Source organism: Echinops telfairi, unplaced genomic scaffold, assembly GCF_000313985.2.
Source record: "Echinops telfairi isolate 266 unplaced genomic scaffold, ASM31398v2 ScPeMD7_5868;HRSCAF=6743_1, whole genome shotgun sequence".
In the NCBI taxonomy this organism is placed as follows: domain Eukaryota; kingdom Metazoa; phylum Chordata; class Mammalia; order Afrosoricida; family Tenrecidae; genus Echinops; species Echinops telfairi.
Window position 1 is genome coordinate 12747438 of NW_022109768.1, and position 18563 is coordinate 12766000.

General features: G+C 47.9%; 1 protein-coding gene across 1 annotated transcript in view; it reads left to right on the top strand.

Moving 5' to 3' along the window:
* The first annotated feature begins 4779 nt into the window (after nucleotides 1-4779).
* The window catches only part of ZNF827 (zinc finger protein 827), a 190477-nt gene continuing 176693 nt past the window's right edge, over nucleotides 4780-18563 (top strand). The window contains exons 1-2 of the mRNA XM_030887204.2: nucleotides 4780-4813; nucleotides 5923-6975. Coding sequence (XP_030743064.1) covers nucleotides 4780-4813; nucleotides 5923-6975 — 1087 coding nt within the window. The remainder of the gene's footprint in view (nucleotides 4814-5922; nucleotides 6976-18563) is intronic.

Here is an 18563-nt window from a genome sequence, read left to right on the forward strand (position 1 = left end):
CCCCTATCAAAGCCCCCAAACCAAACTCACTGCCATTGAGTCAGTTCTGACTCAGAGTGACCCTATAGGACAGGGTAGAATTGCCCCTGTGAGTTTCCAAGACTGTAATGTTTGGGGGGCGCCAAGGTGGGTGTAGTAGAAAGCCCCACCTTTCTCTTGTGGAATGGCTGGTAGGTTTGAAGTGCTGACCTTGGGGTTAGCAGCCCAACTTGTGACCACCAGGACACCAGGGCTCCTTTTAGTTACTAGTGGAACTCTAACCCTTTGTGCCTCTGAGCCTAGAAATCAAAACCAACAATTGCAGGAAGAAATGACCTTATAGGATGGCTGAGATCAGCCACATGGTGTTTACAAGGCTGTATATCTTTACCAAAGCAGACTGTCAGCTCTTTCTCCCACCAACCTTTCGGTTCATAGCCTAGTGCTTAATGAACATAGAAAGGGTAGAACGTTAAACAGTCTTGTCAATAGAAGTGCTAAATTCTTTAGGTACTTGAATCTGATTGTGCCTGGGTTGCAGCAAAGAAGAGGGTCTGGAGAGATTAGAGGATAAGGGGAGTGGATACTTATCCCCATAGTATGGAGCCCTGGTGGCACAGTGGTTATGAGTTGGGCTGCTAACCACAAAGTCAGCGGTTCAAAACCACCAGCCACTCCCTCACGAGAAAGAAGGGGCTTTCTACTCCTATAAAGAGTTACAGTCTTGGAAACTCAGAAAGGCATTTCTGTCTTATCTGTAGGCTCACTATGAATCAGCATCGACTCAATCAATGGCAGTGAGAGACTTTCGATAACCTCATGGTACTGGGTTCTGGGTTGTGCAGAGAAGCACCGGGCCAGGAGGTGAGAGGTTTGGGGCCTGGTCCCAGCATTAGCACAAGGTGGCTGTGTGTCTTGGATTCATCCTGGCACCCTTTAGTGTATTTCATTTCTCAGTAACGTCACCCCAGACAACTTGCTGGAGCCTTGTGTGTGTCTGTTTTAATACACCTTATTATTTGACCTGTCCCGCATTGATCCTGGACAGTCTAGCTCCTCTAGAGTCTTAGCTACCCAGTGCTGCCATCGCAAAAGAGTACTTTTGACTTTAAAGGATCGTAATTCATTGCATGACACTTCAGGAGGCTAGAAGTCCAAATTCAGGGCATGGCTTTCTGTGGGGCGAGCCTCTTCCTCGGTTTCATGCGCTAGCAGCTGCCAGTAATCCTTGGTTCTCTGGGTCTGTGGACACATCTGCCTCAGTCCTCCGTCCTCCTCTGACACCTCTGGTGTCTTCTGTTTCCTCTGTAACTCAGAAGTGATTAGGCTTGGGGCTTACTGTACACTGCTAGGACCTAATTAACCTAAAAGGAAACCCTCTATTTCCAACCAGGGCCCTATGGTGCAGTGGTTAGGATCACAGCACATATTTTGAGGGGGGCGCAGTTCAATCCATAACATCTGGTATAACAAAAGTATACACGGAAAGGCCTGTTTATAAAACAAGAATGTTTATTGTCATGAACAAAACAAGGAGCTCTGGTGGAACAACTGCTAAGCTCTAGGCTGCTAAATAAAAAGTTGGCTGTTCAAACCCACCCAGGAGCTCCATGGGAGATAATGTTGGCGAGCAGCACACCTCAAGATTAGAGCCAAGAGTTCACTATGTCACCTGAGGTCAGTCATCCACCCATATGGTGTGCCATCGTAACCCCCGTAAGTGTACAACTTTGGGCCGTGTTGTGGTCTCCAGTCTTGGGTAGCCATCCAGCACCCTTCATTCCTGACCCCAAACAGCAGACAACGTGTATTTCACCAGCTCTTCCTACGTTCGTCATCCAAAGAGGTCAGGCGAGGCTCAGAGGAGACAGTCAACGGATTCTTCTGTGGTCCGTTTTACATCTTTCACCTCTCATTCTTTATTGGACAGTTTCCTTGCGCTTCTTCTGAAGGTTAAGCTATTTAATCTGAAAGCGGGAAGATGCTTTGCTAGAAGAACAAACCCAGGCCCTGTTGCTGGTGCGGATGCTGGCTACTCAGTGTTTGGCAAAAAACATCTCAAGAAGCCGTGGGGGCCGTGGGGGGTTCAGGGTCAGCGCCGATTTCAGGAAAGATGCCAGCTGTTGAATTTAAGTTGAAAGAAGGGAATGTGGCAAATCATAGAGAACCGGGGGTTATTTTTGTTCTTTTTTAAGCAAGAGAAAATTCGATTTGATATGTTTTCTTTCAAGCCCTTTTCCAGTTGATATTTTGCATTTTCTTTAGAACCCAATTTTAATGAACAAACAAACAAAAGCCTCAGGAAAGAGTTGCAGAACTTGAGCTTAGTGAGAGAGAATGTGTCACTTGCGACGTTTCTTCTCTTAATGGCGTGGGAAGATCAAGCCATTAGCTTGTGGTTCAGACCTTACTCATTCTAGCGATTGCAGAAAGAAACGGCCTGTTGGATGCCAAAATTTGGCACAGTGGGGTATTTCAACTCAATTTCCTAACATTTTGTGAACTCTGCTAGGCAAAGTGTTGGTGCCTGGTGGCTGAGCTGTGACCCGAAGGGTCACCCGTTCTAAATCACCAGCTGCTCTGCACGAGAAAGACAGGGCTCTCCACTCCTGTAAAGAGCTACCGTCTGGGAGACTCACAGGGACAGTTCTACCCTGCCTTACAGGGTCGCAGTGAATGCGGGCTGTCTTGGGTTTTTTGAGGCACAATGTGGGATATGTAGATAATAAAATCTGATCGCTGCCCACATGGAACAAATTTTAGAATATAAGCCCAGTCAGCTCACTGCCCCAGAATCAAAGCCTACTCACAGCTACAGTATAGGATATAGGACAGGGTAGAACTGCCCTCTGGGTTTCCGAGACCGTAACTCTTTACAGTAGTAGAAAGCCCCATCTTTCTCCTAAGGACTGGCTGGTGGTTTCGAACTTCTGGCCTCCTGGAACATAACCCAACGAGTAACCATTAGTAACCATTACGCCATCAGGGATCCCTAGAAGCCCACAGTTGACATCATTTAGAGTGGTATAAAAATCAATATAAAAGTATGGGGACTACAAGAAACGTGGTCCCTTCTCTCCACCTTAAGCTGATCACCCTCATCCCTCACCTGGCTCCCCGCCTTGGTCTCCCTCCTCGTACTCTGCCCTTGGAGTGCAGTGTGTCCTGCACAGTAGCCAGGGCCATACCTGGCAAGGGGAAACCACCAGAACCCTGCCTGCTCCACACCCCCGTCAGCCCCCATTTCACTAGATGCAAAAGAAAGACCTGTCTGTCGTTGGCCATGTCGGATGGATAGGGAGCCCTGGTGCCCTAGTGGGTTACGTGTGGGTCAGCGGTTCGAAACCACAGACCTCTCTGAGGGAGAACCAGGAGACTTTCTGCTCCTGTAAAGAGTTACAGCTTCGGGAACTCAAGGGAGCAGTTTTACTCTGTCCTATGGTGTCTCTGTGAGTCGGAATTAACCCGAAGGCTGGGATGTTGGTTTGGCTTTGGGCTGATCTGCACTGGCCCCTTCTCTCTCTCTCTCTCTCTCTCTCTCTCTCATATATTCATAGACACACGTGTACACACCCCCATACAAGTGTGCATTTGCTCACTTTGCTCCACTCACACTGTTTTCCTTGATGTCTCAGGCATATGCCAGGCATGTGTCCACAGCAAGCCCAGTACGGCAATGCTTTGTCTGCAGGGAACACTCTGCCCAGTATACTGCGCAATTGTCACCATCTCAGTGAAGCCCACCCTGACCACCCTAATTCAAGTGGCAACTCCCTTCCTCCTCATCCCTGACAATCCCCTCCGTCCTGCATTCTTTTTTATTTTTTCTCCCCACAGCACTTTTTTATTTATGAGTTGATTCTTTTTGTTTGTTTGCTTGACACCTCTTCCCCCGCTGGGATGCATGTTGCAAGAGGGCAGAGGGATTTGCTTTGTTTTTGTATCCCCGGCACCTAGAACGATGTGTCCGGCATGCAGCAGATACTCCATAAATAATTGTTGAATGAGTGAATGAATATATAGCTCTTTGCTATTAGGTTGATTCCAACTCTGTTGGACAGAGTAGAACTGCCCCATAGGGTTCCCAGGGCTGTCTATCCTGCCCTATGGGGTCGCTGTAAGTCCAAATGGACGTGGTGTCAGGGAAGTGGGCTTGGTTTTGGAGCCCTTGTAGCTGGACACTGCCACCGCTTCTTCGGTGGAGCAGCTGGTCAGTTCGAATCACCTGCATTTTGGTTAGCAGCTAAGCCCTTAACCTCTGGGCCACCATGTCACCTTCCAACCAGTGAATAAGGAGAGATCAGTTTTGACTGTGGGTTCTCAGGGGAATCATGAAGAAGAACACTCTGAACTGGGTCCTGAATGATAGATAGGACGGATGGGACCGACAGATTTCGTGGGAAAGGGCGTTCGAGACAGGAATGTCATGGTCGTGCTCTCAAGGGCTCCTGGAAGGACGAGGATCCTTGACTAGCTGTCGCTTTGGGGGGGTTGAGTGAGAGGGTGGTTGTGGTGGGCCACAGAATTCAGGGATACAGGATCATTAAGGGGGTGCTCGGGGGGACCACTGGGCTGCTAACCAGAAGCTCAGCAGTTCAAACCCACCAGTTCAAAGTCTCTGTGGGAGAACCAAGTGTCAGTCTGCCTTCCTAAAGGTTTCCTGCCTAGGAAACCCCCTGGGGGCAGTTCTACCCTGTCCTGTGGGTCCCTTCTGCCTAGGAACCATCTGCAAGGCAGTGGGTTTGGTGAATGGAGCGAAGGAGTCAAGTCCCAGTCATTGCCTGTGGTCTGATGGCAGGCATGCTGGTGATTGAAATCGGGGACTCTCACCCAGGTGAGCATGAGGGCGTGGGAGATACTGTCGCTTGAAGATATCAGGAATGTGAGTAGTTTGCTAAGGAGATCGGATTTTTTTCGGTTGGACTCTATTGCTCACAACACGTTTATTCTGATTTAAGCTGCCTAACAACTGGGCGAAATGAGTTGGGCAGGTTTTTAAAAAAGATTTTTTAATGGATACACTTTTTTCCCCTTCAGGAATTGCACTTTATTATTTATTTTTTTTTAATGACTTCTCAAATCTGCTAAGAGTCTCGCTGATGGAGTTAGGAAGTGGGCAAGTGGGATCCCACAGTCTTGGGTCTTCACGGCTCATGTGTGTCCACGGTAGCAGGGCTACCTCTCTGATTCTGACATGATACTTACGCACGTAGATACCAGCTTCTTGCCATCCTCCCCACTCAGCTCATTGTTAAGAGTCAATTCTGACTCAGACGCTCCCAGGGACGCCCCCAGGGCTCCTGCCACCTCCCTGGCAATGGAAAGTAGCAGGTTCTTCTCCCAGTTACTAGCAGCTCTGATGGTGACTGGTCGGGCTGCTACCCACAAGGCCAGTAGTTAGCATCCACCCGTTGCTCCATGGGAGAAAGCTAAGCCTTCCTGCTCTCAGAAAGACTTCCAGTCTCAGAACCTAAGGGGCAGCCCTCATCTGTCCTACAGGGTGGCCCTGAGCCTTAATTTGCTCGATGGCAGAGGGCTAGTTACACAAGTCCTCCTTTAACAGATTCATGCCCCCCCCCCCAACTTGAAGTACTTCTTTGAGCTATTAATATATGTAATCGGTGGGTGTGTTGGATCCAGGGCTTTCCAGCAGTACATGCCCAAATTACCTGGGGAATCTTGTTAGACTGCAGAATCTGATTCCGTCTGACCGGGTGGAAAGGCACATTCTCGGCCGCGGGCTGGACTGGAGTGAACCCGGTCCCCTTTCGCGACTGCTTAGCACGCCTGCCTTGTTCTGACGTAGGTCGAGGCTGATTGAGCGCCTGCCTTTCTATTCCTAGCCGTGGTTGCTGCCTTTCCTTTGCTTCTGGGGTGGACGGGGGTTCCATCTGGATTGCCTGGAAAGCCCGGGAGTAAACCTGGTCTTCTTACTTCCCCCAGATGTCCGTAGGCAGGAAGAACTGGAGAGTGAGCTCAGTGAAGGCGAACACTGGTATGGAAACTCGTCGGAGACGCCCTCAGAAGCATCCTATGGGGAAGCCCAGGAGAACTATAAGCTGTCTCTGGAGGACGCCATCCGGGAGCAGTCCACCTCCCCCGACACCTCCTTGGGAAGCGCGACGCCCAGCAGCCACACCTTGGAGCTGGTGGCACTGGACGGGGACATCCTGCGGGACTCGCTGCAGTGCCACGGTCACCTTTCCCCTGGCGTGTCTTCTTGGTGCGAAGATGACCCCCCAGGTTCCAATAAGCCCCTGAGCAGCAACCTGAGGAGGCTGCTGGAGGCTGGCTCTCTCAAACTCGATGCCGCAGCCACGGCCAATGGCAGAGTGGAGTCCCCCGTGAACACCGGCTCGACTCTCTCCTTCTCGCCCCCCTCGCACCATGCCCAGCAGCTCAGTGTTCTTGCCAGGAAGTTGGCTGAGAAGCAGGAACAGAATGACCAATACACTCCAAATAACCGTTTTATATGGAATCAAGGTAAGTGGTTGCCGAACTCCACCGCCACTTGCGGCTTGTCCCCGGATTCAGCCATCCTCAAACTGAAAGCTGCAGCCAATGCGGTTCTGCAGGACAAATCCCTCACCAGGACGGAGGAGACCGTGCGCTTTGAGTCCTTCTCCTCCCCTTTTAGCTCCCAGTCTGCCAGTTCCACCTTGGCAGCCTTATCCAAGAAGGTCAGTGAGAGAAGTCTGACTCCTGGTCAGGAACACCCACCCCCCGCCAGCCCCTTTCTGTCCCTGGCGTCCATGACCTCCTCCGCGGCTCTCCTGAAAGAGGTGGCCGCCAGGGCTGCTGGGAGTCTTCTGGCTGAGAAATCCTCCCTGGTGCCTGAGGACCCTCTACCACCAGCGCCTTCCGAGAAAAAGCAAGAAAAAGCCACCCCACCCCCGCCTCCGCCGCCTCCGCCGCCTCCACCGCCGCCTCCACAATCCTTGGAATTATTGCTACTCCCAGTCCCGAAAGGAAGAGTCTCTAAGCCCTCCAATTCAGGTAAGGGATCTTTCAGTTACAACCGCCATGTCAGGGCTCTGGGACTGTAGTTCCGACGCCTGGTTTGTTGCCTCATCCCGTTAGGTTCCTTGTCTGACCTGAGGCAGGAATAATGATGATGATGATGATGCTAATAATAATAAAAGGGCCAAAGCGCAACATAATGCTGTTAGTAAGCAGTGTGGTCGCCGTTTGCCACGAAGCCGTCACAGAGCCTTGTTGTTGAAGGGCAATCAGACACACAGTACACCTCCCTTGCACATCAGTGATTTTCCTCCCCTTCCTAAGTTCAGGCGAGGCCCAGGCAAGAAATAGTTGATGGGGGAAGACCAAAGACCTTTTGTCCAAGAGCGCGTGGCCTCCCTGAACATTGGGGAAGCAACCCGGCGCTGGACATCGCGGACCAGGGAGAGCCCAGCCTCCTGCTGCCGCCATCGCAAACGCTGTGTTTTCTGCTCTAGTTCCTAGTCGCTGAAGAAGATCTCTGAGAACGTATTGTCCATCACACATAATCACATCACTTCCTCCACACGCTTCATATGTTTTACCAAATCCAGTCAGATGCTGAAGGGACGTGTGGGACCAATGGGACATTTGAAGCACCAGCTTTTTGGTTTGTCTCGTGGCGGCAGTCTTTCCAAAGGGGCAGTCGGTATCCCATCAGGCCCCGGTCTGCGCAGTTAGTCTTCCAAGGGGAAGTCTAGGCAATGGAGAGCTCAGAGCGCTGCAGCCGACATTTCTTGGGCTGGTGTGTTTGCACGGCGTGAATGCGATCATCTTGTGGTCCTGAGGTGCAGGTGTGGGGTCTTGGGTGTCTCTCAGGATAGGCTGCCACCATGCAATAGGACCTAGTGTCTGTGTGTCTTCACCGATATAAACACGGGCCTGCATGGAGGCATCTCACCAACTTTGGCCTGTTCGGGGCAACATGGATGAAGAGTGCTAGGAAAGGCGAAGTAAACGAGCTAACGTCAGTTCAATGCGTTGATGAGAAATTCCTGTGGAAGTGTTCAGTGCGCTCTGTGCACTCATTAGATTGACTTCCAAATGTGCGTAAACAGCAGAATTGTTGTTCGGTGCCACTGCGTCGGTTCTGACTCCGAGACCCTATTTGGCCAGCACTGCCCGCCCTGTGCCACTTTCACAATGGCAGCCACTGCAGTCCATGCAATTTTGGGTCTTCCTCTCATTTGCTGATCTTCTCTGTTTGACTTTACATGACGTCCTTGTCCAGGATCACCTCCTACTGACATGATGAGGTGAAGCCCACCACACTCCCCGCTAAGGAGCATCGTGGCTCCGCTGACTCGGATGTATTCCTTCTTTTAGGTAGATCAAACAGTCTTCATCAGCCCCGACGTTCAAAGGCATCGGCTCCTCTTCGGTGTGTCCAGCGTTCTCTCGCGGATGGTGTTGCAGTTAGAGGCCGAGGAGTCGGTTTTGAATCCTCTCCACCTTGGCACGGCAGAACGAAACACTGCCCGGTCCTGCATCAACTTCCCAGCTGTTGTTACGGTCAAGTCCACGGTTGCAACCGCTGTGTCGGTCCATCTTGGGGAAGGTCCTCCTCGTTGCCCCGGCCCCTCCACTTTATCCAGTGTGATGGCCTTTTCTACGACCGGTCTGTCCCGAGAGCATGTATCCGGGAAGGGAGACTATGCCCTGGCGTGGTGAGGGGCGCGTTAGCCCTCACAGTGACGTGTTTGCTTTGTGAAACCTTAGGGGAGTCTTGGGTTACAGATTTTCCCAGTGCAACATGCTGTGCGGTTTCCTGACTGCTGCTTCCTCAGCTGTTGATCATGGATCTTTGTAAAATGAAATCCTTGACAACTTCCGTCTTTTCCCTGTTAGTCATGAGTTTGCCTGTTGGTCCAGGTGTGAGGATTTTTGTTTTCTGCGCATTGAGTTAGAGTCTACCTGCAAGTTCTTCAAATCCTTTTTGCATCCGGCAAGTCAGACAATGCCATCTGCAGCTCTAACCCCGTGGTTAAATGATTCTTCCTCCAGGTTGACGTTCTTCTAGTTTCAGTCTTAGTTCTTCTTCGTATCATTCATCTTCACGGATGACTTACACAGTAGAGGAATTGAATAGGTGTGGTGAGAGGCTAGCACCCTGATGCACACCTTTCCTGGTGTGAAACCACCCAATGTCGTCCCTGTGTTCTGTTCATACTACAGTATGGTCCAGGTCCAGGTGCCTGGGACTTTAGCATGTTAAATGATCCAACCTGCCCGCTCCCGAGTTTCTGAAGTATCAATGAAATCCTGAACAGTGTATCAATGCTGAGTTTTAATTTGTCCTCCCTTCTCACCTGCCCTCTGGTGACATAAGGGGAGAAATGGCTACAACAAACAAATGAGGAGACGAGCAGGAGGGAGCTAGTTTACAGTGGAATCAGTCTTGGTTTCTAGAAATGTAATTTAGAGGTAGCAGCACAAGGTGAGAGGAGTCTGACTCTGTAGAATGTAACTTTATAAAGACCCCTTTTTACCTGGTTCTTGAGTAAATGTTCAAATGGCGCATGTAATCTGAATGTGTTTGGACATTCCCAAACCAAGCTCCCTGCCATCGAGGTGCTGTCACAGGGTAGAACTGCCCTTGTGAGCTTCCGACCCTGTTCATCTTTATGGGAGGCGAAGGCCCCATCTCTCTTCTGAGGAGTGGCTGGTGGTTTTGAACTGCTGACCTTGGGGTTAGCAGCCCAGCTCATAACCACTCTGCCACCAGGCCTATTATGTTTGAACATTAGTTATTTGGAAGATCCCATGTTCAATTACTTGTACACTTCGGTTTATAGTAACATATTTGTTATATTGATGGTACATTTTATGCTTTTCAAACTGAAGATGTGTGCCAAGAAATTGTGCCTGACAGAACGGCCCCTCCCATCTGTCATTGCTTCTGTCATTGCAGCGTGGTCTTAGGTATAGTCAGCAGCAGCAGTGATGGGGCTGTCAGGTGCCTGGTGCTGGGTTCAGATTCACAGCCACCTGGTGTCCAAGGCAAGGAAACACTGTCCTGTCCTGCGCCATCCACACAACCATTGTATTTGAGCCCATCGTTGCAGCCTCTGTGTCAATCCATCTGTGGTAGCACCTTTTCCACTCGAATGAGTAGATGTATGTGAAGATGAGAAAGAGGTTGTGTGTCCAGTGGAGGGAGATTTTGGTGGTGCTGTGGTTTGCCCGAGGATTGACACCTGGGGAAGAAATGTGTTTGGTATGAGCGCACGCGGTTGTTGTTAGGTGCCATTGAATGGCTTCCGACCCATGTCAGGCCTGTGCACAACAGAACGAAACACTGCCGGCCTGTGCCATCCTCACAGTTGTTCCTCTGCTCGAGTCCATTGCCCTGGTCACTGTGTCAGTCTGTCTCCTTGACGGCTTTCCTCATTTGGCTGCCCCTCTACCAAACATGACGTCCTTCTCCAGGGACTGGTCTCTCCTGACCACATGCCCAAAGGAGATAAGACTAAGTCTCACCATCCTTGCCTCTCAGGAACACTCTGGTCCTGCTTCTCCAAGACAGATTGGTCTGTCCTGTTAGCAGGCTGGGGTACGTTCCAGAGTCTTCTCCAGCACAGCAATTCAAATTCATCGACTCCTCTTCAGTCTTCTTTGTTCAGTGTCCAGCTTTCACGTGCGTAGAAGGCAATTGAAAATACCATGGCCGGGGCAGGTCTTCACAGTGATTTCTCCGTGAAGGTTGGGCTCTACCAATATCTCAACAGGCTTCCAAGCAGAATTGAGTATGTGAGAGCTGCATGGAATCTTTTTCTTTAACCAAACTTATAATATTTCTGAGACAATTCTTTCATCAGTGAATGCTCTCAATATTCAAATGGAAAGGGGAATTGCTTAGATTAGATCTTGCTGGTTGACTTGTATTCTCTGCCCCCCACTACATTTCCCTCTGTGCACAATCTCAAGAATTTAGTGAAGCCATTGCATTGGCAGGGCAATCTTAAGTATGTATGTATATACATATATATGTATAGTATATATATGTATTATATATATATATATTTACACTCATATTTTATTTTCTAAAACTCATGCAAGAGGAAAGATTGCTGGGGGCTTTGAAGTTGTCCTTTGACGGCTGTCCTGTGTGTCCATGTTTGCATCTTGCATTCGAGTTTTGTTTATTATTCTGTGGAACAGAAGCAGGAGCAAGGAGGCCTGTGCTTGCTTTCTTTTCCAGTTAAAGAGAACGTCAGTGCCTCCCAGAAGCCCAGCTAGGTCACTGGTAAGGAAGCAGTTGATATCATACGTAATATTGTTATTATGTATCCTTATATCATGCACAGGTGGTTGCATGTTATTAGGATTTTTTTTGGTTTGTTTTTTAACGTTTTATTGTAATTTGGGTAAAACTTAAGTTTTCCAGTCAACAATTCATGCACATTCTGCTTTTTGCGATTGGTTGTCATCTCAGTGTAATAGCACTCATTCCCACTCCCTCTCTGGGCTCCCTGAATTCCTTGTTTCTAGGCATGTATCACGGATAGTGGTCTAGCTATCTGTCGATCTGGCTATATATCTTTACACAGACACTCATGCACACACACACTGTGCCATCCACTTATTCAGACCCTATTTACAACAGAACGAAACACTTCCCAGTCTTGGACCATCCTCACAATTGTTCTAATGTTCGAGCCCATTGTTGCAGCCACTGTGTCAATCAATCCATCTTGTAGAGGGGTCTTCCTCTTTCCCCCTGTTCTGCTACTTTACTAAGCCAGATGCACTTCTCCAGGGACTGGTCGCTCCTGACAACATGTCCAGAGTACATGAGACGCTTTCTCTGGATCTTTGCCTCTCAGGAACCTTCTGGCTGTACTACTCCCAAGAGAGCTCTGTTTGTTCTTTTGGCAGTCCATGGTACTTTCAGTATTCTTCACCAGCACCAGACTTCAAATGTATCCATTCTTCTTTGGTCTTCTGTATTCAGTGTCCAACTTTTGCATACCTATGAGCTAATGGAAAAGACTAAGACTTGGGTCAGGTACACCTTGTGTTTCAACATGTTATAGAGGTCTTGTGAAGCAGATTAACCCAATGCAATGTGTCATTTGATCTCTTGACTGCTGCTTCCATGAGCACTGATTGTGGAGCCGAGCGAGATGAAGTCCTCGACAACTTCAATCATTTCTCCTTTTATCATGATGTCGCCTATGGGTCTGTTGGGTTTCTGGAGTGGGAGAGACCTTGGTTCTTGCTACACGATGCTGAAAGAATTCACGCTGCAGAAGCACCTTGTAATCCAAGTGAGTTTTCAAGAAGGAACACAAACATTTCAGGTTTTACACTGTCATCAGGGTAGATGCTATTTCTGAAAAGTTGCATTGGGGCACAATGGGGCCCGAAAAACCATGTAGAAGAGAGCACCACCCCACCTCAGAGTGAAACTGAGGAACCCCCGGGGGGTCAAGAATGCAAGAGGCCAAGAGGCTGTGGGCCCTGAGTGGGCCCTGAGTGGGCCCTTGAGGGGGCATGTAGGTGCATGAGTGCCCCCACATGAGAGACCCCCACCCTCCTCCTGCAGCTGAACAGAACCAGAGTAAAATGAGAGATGGCCTTCCAGTAGCCAGGATATTTAACACCTCTGGCTGGGGAGACCTGGTTGAAGGCATTGGTTGACCCCACTGGCTGCATTTAAACGCACCTAGATGATGTCATGGTCCTGGGTGGAGGCTAGATTTTAGGTTTCACCTGAGCTAGGGGTCTTAGTTTGCACATGCCCAGTTCTGGGTTTTCCCATAGGTATCCTAAGGCTGCCTGATTTGTTCCCCAACCCCTCTATGTGGGCCTTTGCAGACATCAGAAGGACAACCCCCCACTCTTTCCCTATTCTGCCTACCTAACAGGTCCAGTTGTGAGGATTTAGGTCTTCTTTACATTGAGTTGTAATCCATGCTGAAGGCTAAATCCTTGATCTTTATCAGCAAGTGCTTCAAGACTTCTTCACTTTCAGCAAGCAAGGTTGTGTCATCTGCATATCGAAGGTTATTAATAAGCCGTCCTCCAATCCAGATGCCACATTCTTTTTCATATAATCTGGCTTCTCTGATTATTTGATCAGCATACAGACTGACCAGGTATTATGAGAGGATACAAACCCGACACACCTTTCCTGATTTTAAACCATGAAATATTCCCTTGCTCAGTTTGAACAACTCGCTCTTGATCTATATACAGGTTGCCCATGAGCACAATGAAGTGTTCTAGAATTGCCATTCTTCCCAAAGCTATCATAGTGTGTTATGATCCACACAGTCGAATGCCTTTGCATAGTCAATGAAACACACATAAACAGCTTTCTGGTATTCTCTGCCCTGAGCTAAGATCCGTCTGACATCAGCAATGACATTCTTTATTCCATGTCTTCTTCAGAATACAGCCTGCACCAGAGGCCATTTCCTGTCAATGTACGGTTGCAACCTTTGTTGGATGATCTTCAGCAAAATTTTAATTACATGTGATATCAATGATATTGTTCTATAATTTGAGCATTCTGTTGGATCACCTTTCTTTGGAATGGGTACAAATATGAATCTCTTCCAGTCATTTGGCCAAGTAGCTGTCTTCCAAATTTCCGGGCATAGACGAATAAGTACTTCCAGTGCTTCATCAACATGTTGAAACATTTCAGTTGATATTCCATCAATTCCTGGAGCCTGGCTTTTGGCTAATCCTTTCCGTGCAGCTTGAACTTCTTCCTTCAGCACTGCCATTGGTTCGTGTTCATATGCTGCCTCCTTAAATGGTGAAATGCTGACGAGTTCTTTTTGGTACGGTGGCTCTACATTCCTTCCATCTTTTATGGATGCTTCCTGCATCATTTAATATTTTAACTCTATGATCTTTCAATGTATCAACTCAAGGCTGGAATTTTTTTCTTTAGTGCTCTCAGTTTAACATATGCTGAGAATGTTCTTCCTTTTTGGTTTTCTAATCTAGGTATTTGCACATTTTATTGTAAGATTTTACTTTGTTTTCTCGAGCTGCCCTTTGAAAATTTGTTGTCAGCTCTTTGCTTGCATTGTTTCTTCTCTTTGCTGTAACTGCACTGCAATCACGAGCAAGCTTCAGAGTCTGTTTGCCATCCACTCTGATCTTTTCCTTCTTTCCCGTCTTTTCAATGACCTTTGCTCTTTTCATGAATGATGTTCTTCATGCCTGTCCAGGTCTTTTGTGAATAGTGTCTAATGCATCAAAACCGTTCTTGAGATGTTCTTGAAATTCAGGTGGGAGATCCTCAAAGTTGTATTTTGGCTCTTGGGGATTTTTAAAAAATGTTCTTCAGCTTCCACCTGAAATTACATATGAGCAATTGATGGTCTAGTCCACAGTCAGTCCCTGGCTTGTTTTTAGCTGCTGCTATTGAACTTCTTCATTGTCTCTTTCCACAGACGTTGTCGATGTGATTTCTCTGTATTCCACTGGAGAAGTCCATGTGTTTAGTCACCTTTTGTGTTCTTGAAAAAAGGTATTTGCATAAAGAAGTTGGTCTTGCCAAATCGATTCTGCGATCTCCAGTTTCATTTCTGTCACCATGATCTTCCCCCACCCCACGCCCAACTACTATTCCTTCCACCGTGTTTCCAACTTTTGCTTTCCAATTGTCAATGACCTTGATTGCATGTTTGTTCACTTTCCAGTGGAAGACTTTGGTAGAAATCATCACTAGCTTTGGTGGTTGGTTAATTAAATCGAAACATCCTTGTGTGGAGGTTCTTGGCATCATTGAATGTTGAATCTGAGGATCAGGGAGGAAGGGGGGCTCTCTTTCTGTCCCGGAGGCTGTTCCCTCCACATACTGTTCTTGTGGTTTCCCCGCACACGGCACCTGAGGCCTGGTTTCAGGTGTGGCTTGGCTTCACCGCCTCCTGTGCTGGAGATGGTGTGAGAGCTGTCAGCCTGTTTCTCAGAATTTCTCCCGATGGCTGTTTTCGTTTTCTTAGGAAGAAGAAATCTTAGTGAGAGTCAAGATAGGTCAGCAGACAGGCAGCTCGCACTAGAGAAGGAATTAAGCAATTCCTTCCTTAATAGCTTAAAAGAAGGAAGGGAGAAAAAAACCTCAATAACTAATAAAACCACAAAGATCATCTACGCACGGACCTGATTTCAAGCAGAGCTTAACTTTCAAAACTGTTTCTCAAAATGTTGCCAGGGGAAAAAAAAGCTTATATAATTGATTTCAGGGTAACAAAGGGATGTGTGACAGTAGCTGACCCTGTATTTCATAATTTAGACACCAGCATTTCTTGGACCTTCTTTAGGTCAAGGGGAGACCAAACCATGAAAACATAAAGTATCTTTAGGTCTGGTCGTTAGTCCGGTGCTTTTTTGAACAGGATTCAGTTATTGTGAGGGCCTGATGGATTTAATTCCTTAGAGTCCACCACTCAATGGCCTTTCCCCCGCAAGAGAGACGTGACACTTGAGGAGGAGGCTTCTTTCCCGTGACCTTGTGCCCCGGCGCATGCTTCCTGGCTCCTCTGACTGTGGACATGGTAGTGGGAAGATGATATCCGTTTGCTATCAAGATAAATGTCACCCATTGACTCAATTCTCTTTGAAGCCGCTGTCCTGTGGAAGCTAAGAATGAAATAAATGGTTTTTATTTTGAAGACAAAGTTTCAGCTGCCTTACAGAAGGCCGACACGATTCCTAGGACGCCAGGCTCCCAGTTCAAAGGCGTAAGAAGGTGTGCTTCAGAGAGAGGATGTCCAGTACATCTTATTTTATGGAATAAAATCTAAATCTACTTAGCAGCACACTGCTCCCTCATGCAGCTGAGCGCTAGAATATGTTCTGGGCAAACAGGGATTTCCTGACTGCTGTTTTCTTTTGTATTTATGCAACATTGTTAAAATTATTGCAGAATGTGGTGTGACCTTGACCAATACTCCCATTTCAGGTCCATAGTGAAGCTAACTCTGATCTAGCTTTGATCCTGTACATGAACATGCTTAGAAAATTCTCTGCAAAAAAAAAGTGTGGGAATTATCTACCTGTATGTAAGAGGGGGCTTTACAAAGCTCCTGGCAGGTTCCATTGTCTTTTTTCCCATTGTCTTTTAACTCCTTTTCCACAAGCTGTTTGAAGCTCTCGTGTTGGTATACATGCTTGGTAATGTAGAAGGGCATTGTAACAGAGGAAGACCCTCCCCGAGATGGACGGACACAGTGGCTGGGGCCTCGGGTTCAGACATAAGAACAATGGTGAGATGGCGCAGGACCGGAAGGGCTTTGTTCAGAATCAACTTGACGGCACCCAACAGCAACATAATAGCAAACAGTTGTCATCTCAAATTTTTTCCTCACGTGCAAAATTCAGTGACGTGTTCAGCTTGTTATACGTCATCCTCGCCGTTTCCAGCTCTTTCCATGACCCTGGCTTGGTAGAAGTGCAGTGGCCCCAGAAAACTCACTTTGTCATCAGGATGAAGAAACATCTGTGCTGATTTCAATTCGTGTCGGTGATTTAAACTCAGGCTGGTTATATGTTTCAGACTTTTCTGTTAGTTTTATTGCATACGTATTAGTTGCGAAAATAGGCATTGATGATATCAGTATCAATAACAGCCCATCGATCCCCAGTGCTAATGTGGCGTTCTGCTGTCCTGAAATAGCATGTGAGAGACATGCCCCAGCCGTTTCGATACCATATATTAAACCCATGACATCAGTAGCAGGGGGATGGTTAATTCTACCTGATAGGCACTAGCGATCTTAGCAGGTTTCTTGAGGAGATGGTGATGCTACCTGGGGTCTGCACAGCTGTAGGAGCCTGGCATTGTGAATCCCGTCTCTGTGCCTGGCAAGATCTGTGTGCGGAAACTCCCCACTTACAAATCACCCTGGCTTTCTGCAAACTGCCATACGAAAGAAAGTCTGATTTCACAGCCTACAAAGCAATCACATCTGTTTCAGAAGTAACTACCTTGCTTTAAGGAGCCCCTAGGATGATGGGAATGGTTAAGGGGTACTGTTGCTAACCGGAAGCTTAGAGGTTCACCCAGAAGGACCATGGAAGAAAGGCTGGTTGATCACCTTTTGACAAACCAGCCATTGATATCCTACGAAGCACAGTCTACCCTGATACACGTAGGATTGCTATGATTTGGAATCTAGTCCGTGATAACTGGTAGCGGTGGACCTTCAGTTAAAGAGAACCAATTCTTCAGACTTTTCATGATGCTTTTGAAGCTGTTCATGCATTGGGCTGCTAACCTACAAGGGTCAGCCGTTCGAAACCACCAGCTGCCCTGTGGGAGGGAGATGAGGCTTTCTACTTCTGTAGAGTTAACAGAAACCCACAGGAGCAGTTTTTCCCTGTCAAATTGACTCGATGGCGGGGAGTGATTTGCTGGTGGAGTAGGGCCTATGCATTGAGCTGCTACCACAGGGTGGCAGTTCAAACCCACCAGCTTTATGGGAGAAAGACAGGCTTTCTGCTCCCATGGAGATTTACAGCTTCGGAAACCCACACGGCCGTACTCCTCTGTCCTCTCGGAACTCTCTGAATTGGAATGTACTCAATGGCAGTGAGCTTTAAAAAAAAGTTTGAATTTTTTTTTTTTTAACCCAACTTTGAACTTCCACATCTGTAAACTAGCCTGGCTGGGGGTTATCTCTGAGAATTTTTGGCTTTTACTTGGCAGATTAAACTCTGAACTTGTCTGTCAATTTGCAACAAGTGTTAAGTGATGATGTCTGTTTCTGAAGTAAACAGACTGTTTTTGAAACATTTCCTTCAGACCTCCCATAAGGTCATTTCCACTTTGGGCAGTTGTTGTTTGTTGTAAATAGTGCCTCTCATTAATTGAGAAGTGGCATAGTGGCAGTTTGAGACCACCAGCCGCTTCCTGGGAGAAAGACCTGACTTTCCACTCCTGTAAAGAGAGACCACCTCAGAAACCCACAGGGGCAGTCCTACCCTGTCCTATGGGGTCGCTGTGAGTCAGAATCCACTAGATGGCCGTGGCTTTTTAGTCAGTCACACTGTGTGCATTTTGACTGTAAACGGTTACAGATTCCTTTTTGAAAACAGATTCCCTTTTGGAAAATTCCTTTTTGAAGTCTAGTCCGTGAATATCTATGTTTAGAGACTCCCTCTACTCCAGAGGGGTCCTAAGTACCGTGTCCAAGACTTGTGCTCCAGGGCAAACGCTTGTTCCAGTAGGACTTGCCGGCAGCCTCCTGCCCGTTTTAGTTCCGTTTCCAGCCCTTGTTCACGCTGCATTCTGGACTCAGCCCTTTCCCCTTGGGCCCTTTAACGCCCCCACACACACTGAATTGCGCTTTGTACCTGGTACTGTACTGGGTGCTGGACACACAAAGGTGAGGCCTTCCAGGCCCTGCCCAGCGCTCCCTCCTCCACCTGCTCCATCTCCCTTTGGTCCTTCCCCCTTCTCTGTTTTTGCTGCCAGAGCTGAATTCTGCAGCTTCGTTCCACCTCTGCTGGGCTCGGCCCTGCCGGAGCAGCACAGTGAACTGCCCATCTGGCTCTAGTCACAAACCCCCTCGTCTGTTGGGTTCGGCCGTGAGGTAGGGGTGTGTGTGTGTGTGTGTGTG